General features: G+C 44.1%; 1 protein-coding gene across 1 annotated transcript; it reads left to right on the forward strand.

Annotated features, from left to right (window-relative positions):
- The first annotated feature begins 265 nt into the window (after positions 1–265).
- LOC123446705 (RNA-binding protein 38-like) lies at positions 266–5,208 on the forward strand. The gene is made up of 6 exons (XM_045123262.1): positions 266–451; positions 574–712; positions 801–921; positions 1,038–1,083; positions 4,495–4,777; positions 4,882–5,208. The coding sequence occupies exons 1-6, from the start codon at positions 293–295 to the stop codon at positions 4,956–4,958; spliced, it is 825 nt and encodes a 274-aa protein (XP_044979197.1). The 5' UTR covers positions 266–292; the 3' UTR covers positions 4,959–5,208.
- The last annotated feature ends 1,822 nt before the right edge of the window (positions 5,209–7,030 follow it).

Raw genomic sequence — 7,030 nt, forward strand, 5'->3', positions numbered from 1 at the left:
TACTCCGTACGTACTAGAGCGGAACCAGCGAGGCTTGACCACGTCCACGCATCTTGTACCTCGAAAAGCAGCACCATTGGGGCGCGCTGATCCCTCCCTCAATTACCCCGATTACTACGCGCACGACGCGCTCATCATCTCCAGCTTGTGCCCCGGCCCATCGTGAGCTCCATTTCGCCGTCTCTCCTCCGTACAAAAATACTCCCCCGGTTTGAGACATCCAGACATTCGCCAGCACGTCTGCACTGCACAACCGCCGCACCCCACCGCCTCCGCTAGCCAGCTTCGACCGATGGACGGCGACACGACGTTCACGAAGCTGTTCGTGGGGGGCCTGGCGTGGCAGACGCAGCGCGACGCGATGCGGCGCTACTTCGAGCAGTTCGGCGACATCGCGGAGGCCGTCGTCATCGCCGACAAGCACACCGGTCGCTCCAGGGGATACGGATTCGTAAGCTTCGATTCCCGCACATGGATTCGGTCGGTCACAATGTGAGCGCCAAAGCAGTATATGTCCCGTTGCTTAATTAGCCTAGCTCATATTTGCTGCTCGATCGTGTCGATCCTACCCAGGTGACGTTCAGGGACCCCGAGGCCGCGGCGCGGGCGCTGCAGGACCCGACGCCGATGATCGACGGGAGAAGGGCCAACTGCAACCTGGCGGCGCTCGGCGCGTCGCAGCGCGCGCATCCTGCCGCCGCGGCGCCGTTTGGTACGATCGATTCGCATCAGCCGTTTTTCTCTTGGCAGCCTCCAAATTATCGCTGAAAACCTCCATGAACTGCGATGATGTTGTTCAGGGATGGTCAGGTCGACGCCGCCGGCAACATCGTCTTCGTCGTACCAGGGTTCTGCTGCTGCCGCGATTGCCGCCTCCTACTTCCCCCAGCAGGCTCACTACACCTATCCTTACTACTACGGGTAAATTTGCTTTCTTTCGTTTGCCATTAACTTGGCATTTCCTCGCAAAAAGAATGAGTTAATTTGTCATTTTCGTCAGGAAATGCATTCATCTTCTTGATGTTTTACCTCTGCAGGTATACGGGAGGGTTTTCTCACGAAAACATGTATCAAATGCAAATGGTTAGTATCCTTCCCTAAGATTTGATACTTGATGAAGCATGAGGTTTGCAATCATACACCAACCTAATTAAACGGCCGTTTTGATATCCCAGGTTGCACAAATCATTCTTTCCCCGTGATCATTCACCTCACAAAAAATTATTCAAATTGGCGTGGTCTTCAAAATGAATTAGTCTAATTGACCAGTTTTTTCAAAACTAGAAATCGCATTTTAAAATGCATTTTAAATGTACAAAAATAGAAAATTATAAAAACAAAATGATTAAAATAAATCACTTGCTGCCGAGATACACGAATTGAAACATCCAAAATTCAGAAAAATAACCAGGAGTGTTGTTAAACAACACTAAAACTAACAGATAATTATGATCATTCATGAAGGCACGATATTCCCTAACTTAGCTATTTCCAGAAGCTCCTTGGATTTTTCAATAGTCTTCTGATATTGCAAAAACGTTATTTTTTTATTTTGCTAAAATAAGTTTTGATTTCATTCTCTTAATGTTAACATCTTATTTAAATTGCTCTGTGTGCAAAACCACTGCAAAGTCATTGACTTTGGTTTAGTCTTGAACGATAAGGTCTCTGGAGCCTCCGATTATCGAGACGTGAGACTAAGACCTGAGATCGATGCTTGGCAGACCTCCATCCAAACACGTCGAGTAGATATATAGCCCCGTCAGTCCGCGCACCTGCCTAGGCAAAAACCTTGGCTTTGATGACTGTTTATGGTATAATTTTGTATGTGCGCAAGAAATCATTTTACACATCCTATATGCGTAGCATTCAAAAAGGTTTTAGATCCCATATTCTTAGGCTTGAGCATATACAACACTCCCACAATTGGAAGCGGCCATTTGGCTCCCGGGCTCCGATGAACCCATGCATTAACAGTAAAATCATGTAAAATACTAAAAGAGTTCAAAAACTTCGAACTTTTTTGTGATGAGAGATGATTGAATGATGATGTTTGTGCTAAATTTTAGAAAATTTGGACATCTGAGAAGCTCTCGGCAAAAAAGATAAAATTAAGGTTTATGAAAAAGTTTACTGTTTTGTACTGTTTCGATCTGTTTTTGTGTTTTTTGCTGACAGCTGCTCAAATGCCCAAATGCTTTGAAATTTGGCACCAATATCGCACACTCATGCACCTTTTACCACAAAAAAACAGAATTTTATAAAATTGTTTTCTATTTTTTTGATTCTACTGTTCACTGAGTGCATCTGAACTCTGGTTCCGGATTAAATTATTGCCCACATTTTCCTTATACAAGTCTACTATGAAAACTATATTTTACATATATATAACGCCATTAATAGTAAACGAAACAAAAATTATTGGTATTTTATCGTACTAATAACCTGTTTAATACTTGCATGCATGCAGTCATAATGTCACTCCACTCGATTTTCTATTTCTTCCTTGCATGCATGTGGACTATTAATGATCCCAGTAAACATAAAGAAAAAATAATTTTACAAAGCAAAGCATTAAATATTACTTTGATATCTCTAATATGAGTTTGTGACCTTGTATATAGAAATGGAGGGAGTATTTCTAATTAGGCACCGCATTGCAAATAAAGAAAACAAGTTTCAATTTGAAAGGATATGATTTCTATAAAATAACTTTCGTACCATTTGAAACAAAGAAATTGCTAACTACTCCCCACGTTCCAACAAAAATGTCGCAAACTAAGTTGATACAAATATAATACTAAAGCAGCGGCACTTATTTTGAGATGAAGTGATGCATTCTTTAAAAAATCTATGAAACGAGTTGTTCCATATGAATTTAGGAGGAAATCCAATATGAGGTCCTACCTCATGTTTTCCTCTCTTTGTGTCCCATTCCTATGTTTTTGCGTGACATCGTAATGTTGGCCTCATGCACATCTGGGCATGGGCAGCCCGGCCCGGCAACCCGGGTCGAGCCCGACCCGAAAAACCTGGACCGGGCCAGGGTGGGCTTTGTGTTCGGGTCGGGCTCGGGCTTGGAAATCGGGCCAGGGAAGCAGTTTGGGCCGGGCTCGGGCTTGCAAAAAACGGTGATTTACACGGGGGCCGGCCCGGCCCGGCCCAGAATTCACCTTTTATGCCCACTCGCCGGGCTCGGGCCTGATTTTACATTTTTTTGGCCGGGCTGGGCCGGGCTCGGGCTTGAGATTTCCAGTTCGGGCTTTGTAAAGCCCGGCCCGGCCCGGGATATGCCCACGTTTGCCCTCATGTCTTCTTCTCTTTGTACCTACATTTATACTTTTTTATGTGACTTCCTGATGTGAGCTCGAAGTGGTTCATTGACATCTACTCCCTCCGTTCTTAAATATAAATCTTTCTAGAGGTTGCACTAGAATACTACATAATAATGTATATAGACATACTTTTGAGTAGAAATTCATTCCTTTTACTTTGTATATAGTCCACTAACGAAAACTCTAAGAAGATTTATATTTAGGAACGGGGGAGTAGAACACATGACTCAAAATGTAGAAATGGAAAAAAATATGAAAAAATTGAGATGGCATGTACGCTAAATCCCTAGAGGAACTAAAACCATAAGAAAACCTCAAAATTGGTATTTGGATGTTATAAAGATAATACAGAAATTATAGACACAAAGAGAAGAAACATCAGGTGAGATAAGACCTCGTGCTTTGCTTCCTCCATAATTCCAAATGAAATTAGTCGATCATACAAATATTTCAAAGGAACGTAGGATATTGGTACCAAAGAAAATTGTTTGAAACCCGCAAAAAAAAAGAAATATTTTCCATAGGAACTATATGTTCCAAAAGTCCTATGTTTTTCTTCCTTTGTTGTAAACGAGCCTTTCATTTTTTTTTTAGAAAAGGAGGCAAAGTCCCGACCTCTGCATCGATAGATGCATGCAACCCTTTATTAAAAAATGAACCCAAGTCCGAAACGAGTACAACAATCTGAGAACAAAGAACAAAAAAGAAGAGATACAAAGCGCCCAATGCGCCCAACCAGCGATGGTATAATAAGCAGATGACTAGCCACCTATCCTATTAGCTTGCCGCCATCCAAACCGGTTGAAGATACCCTGTGCTACCATCTCCCAGCGGACACACCCAGTAACCATAAGCTCCCTGGTTTCCGCAGGAGTGAGTAATGACCACGTGTGGATCAGTGCGGTAGCCCTGTAGATAACGAGCCTTTCATGACTAGTCCATCAGTTTCGAATTATAAGTTGTTTTAATATATTTTTGAATCAAATGTATATAGATGTGTTTTATATGTCTGTTTACAATTTCAATCGGTATGCATTCTACAGTATATTAGAATATCCAAAACATCTTACAGTAATTCAGAACGAAGATATAGGTGTAAACGAAAACTACCACGCACACAGCTTTTACCTATATTTAGAAAATTGCATACATGTGGCAGAACTACTATGGCGCTCATGGTGGGGCGGGCGTGCATCAGCAGCAGCAGCAGCAGTCACAAGTGCAAACATACTACACAGCAGCTGGGCCGAAAGGAGCTCAGCAAGGGTTTCCACCGTACTATCTCCAACAGATGCAAGCAGCCAGCAACCAAGGTCAAAATTCTGCCGCCGCAGCCCTGCAGTACTCGCAGATGATGCAGTACGCGGCACACATGCAGCAAGCGGCGCACGACGCCGCCGGGCTCCACGGCGCCGACGCTTCAGAGAGCGCCGGTGATGCAGGTAATTAGGACTGCGATTTCTCCTTCGAACTGAAACAAACATCACATATGTGTGTTGATTTTCAAGAACTTCTGAAAACCAAGTTCATCTGCTCATCGCTGCAGCTAAGGGGACGGGTGGAGCTGCCGCGGCCGTCGGATCCGACACGTCGTCCGACACTGATAGGAGAACTGCTCACTGATGACTGATGTAGTCTTGCATCCGAGACATTCTCCATGACTAACAAAAAGTGAAGAAAAGAACTGTATCCCTTAACACATTCTTAAATTTTTATGTCCAATAAGCACTCTTCCACATTCATCAAGATGCGGCCTATATCTCGATTCAGCTATCAGCTACTTTCACATTGTGACAGAAGAACACACTACATTACACCACAAACACAACAGGAAACTAATCATATACTCCCTCCGTTCCTAAATATAAGTCTTTCTAGAGGTTCCACTAGTGGATTACATACGGATGTATATAGACATACTTTAGAGTGTAGATTCACTCATTTTGCTCCGTATGTAGACCCCTAGTGAAATTTCTTAAAAGACTTATATTTAGGAACGGAGGGAGTATATACTAGTGATTGGGGCCAGCCGTTGCGGCCGCTTGAAAAGAAGTTATGTGTATCATACCTTCATCTTAAAATTAAAAAAATCTTATGTCATATGAACATCACATCCATCTTAAAAAGAAAAAATAAACTAAAAAACCTTTCTTAAAAAAAAGGTTTCACTTTTATTTTGAGAAGAACTTAAAACAATTAGACCAATCAACATGCGTCACGTAGCTGGTTGACCTTGGTGGAGAGATGTGTCGGAGTGTGGATGGGGGAGACTCGAGGGCTATCCAGATCTAATGTGGGAGTATGAGTTAAGGAAGGATCGTAGTTGGTTGGCCTTGGTGGAGGAATGTGTTGGAGTGTGGGTGAGGGATACTGGAGGGTGCATGCAGATCCAGTGTGGGAGTGTGAGTTGAAGAAGGATGGTAGCTCGTTGGCCTTGATGGAGGGATGTGTGGGAGTGTGGGTGGGGAAGACTGGAAGGCGTATCCAGATCCAGTGTGAGAGTGTGAGTTAAGAAAGGATGGTAGCTGGTTAGCCTTGAAGAAGGAATGTGTGGGAGTGTAGGTAGAGGAGACTGGAGCGCATATCCAGATCGAGTGTGGAAATGTGAGTTAAGGAAGGATGATAGCTGGTTGGCCTTAGTGGAGGAATGTGTGGGAGTGTGGATCGGAAAGATTGAAGGGCGTATCTAGATCAAGTGTGGAAGTGTGAGTTGAGGAAGGATGTAGCTGGTTGGCCTTAGTGGAGGAATGTGTAAGAGTGTGGATAGGGAAGACTGGAAGGCGTGTCCAGATCGAATATGGGAGTGTGAGTTAAGGAAGGATGGTAGCTGGTTGACCTTGATGGAGGGATGTAGGGAGTGTGGATGGGGAAGACTGGAGGACATATCCAGATTCAGTGCGAGATTATAAGTTGAGGAAGGATAGTAGTTGGTTGGCCTAGATGGAGAGATGTGTGGGAGTGTGGCGGGGGAGAGTCGAGGGTGTATTTAGATTTAGTGTGAAAGCATGAGTTAAGGAAGGATGGTAGCTGTTGGTTTTGGTGGAGGGATGTATGGGAGTGTGGATGAGGGCGGTTGGATGACGTATTCACATCAAATGTTGGTTTTGGTGGAGGGATGTATGGGAGTGTGGATGAGGGCGATTGGATGACGTATTCACATCAAATGTGGCTCTTGTTATCTGTATCATTTGATGAGCTCGTGGTGATGATGTAAGATATCATCTGTATCATTCGATGAGCTCGTAGTGTGTAGTTTTTCTAAGACAACCGCGATAAATCATGATGCGTACGTAGGTATAGCTACGAGCATATGATCTGCTCCTAGCCGGTTTGGGTGGTTCCGTATACACCGTGAAGGGGTCACAAAAGACGTATTTTAAACCCCGGACCCATTTGATCTCTTGACTTGATTGATTTTCTCTAGTTTGTGAAGCACGGAGTAAACCTCAGCTAGCTAGCGCGGGGGCTCGTTTGTTCATATCGAGCAACCCTAGCGAGGGGGCTGGCTTCTTTATATCGGGTGGTTCCATTTCTTCATATCGAGCAACCCTAGCGAGGGGGCTGGCTTCTTTATATCGGTATCATGGGGCTCGTTTCTTCATATGAAGCAACCCTAACAAGGGGGCTGGCTTCTTTGTATCGGTATCATGAGGGGGCTGGCTTCTTTGTATCGGTATCATGGGGCTCGTTTCTTC

The sequence above is a fragment of the Hordeum vulgare genome, chromosome 4H (genome assembly GCF_904849725.1).
Source record: "Hordeum vulgare subsp. vulgare chromosome 4H, MorexV3_pseudomolecules_assembly, whole genome shotgun sequence".
NCBI lineage: Eukaryota > Viridiplantae > Streptophyta > Magnoliopsida > Poales > Poaceae > Hordeum > Hordeum vulgare.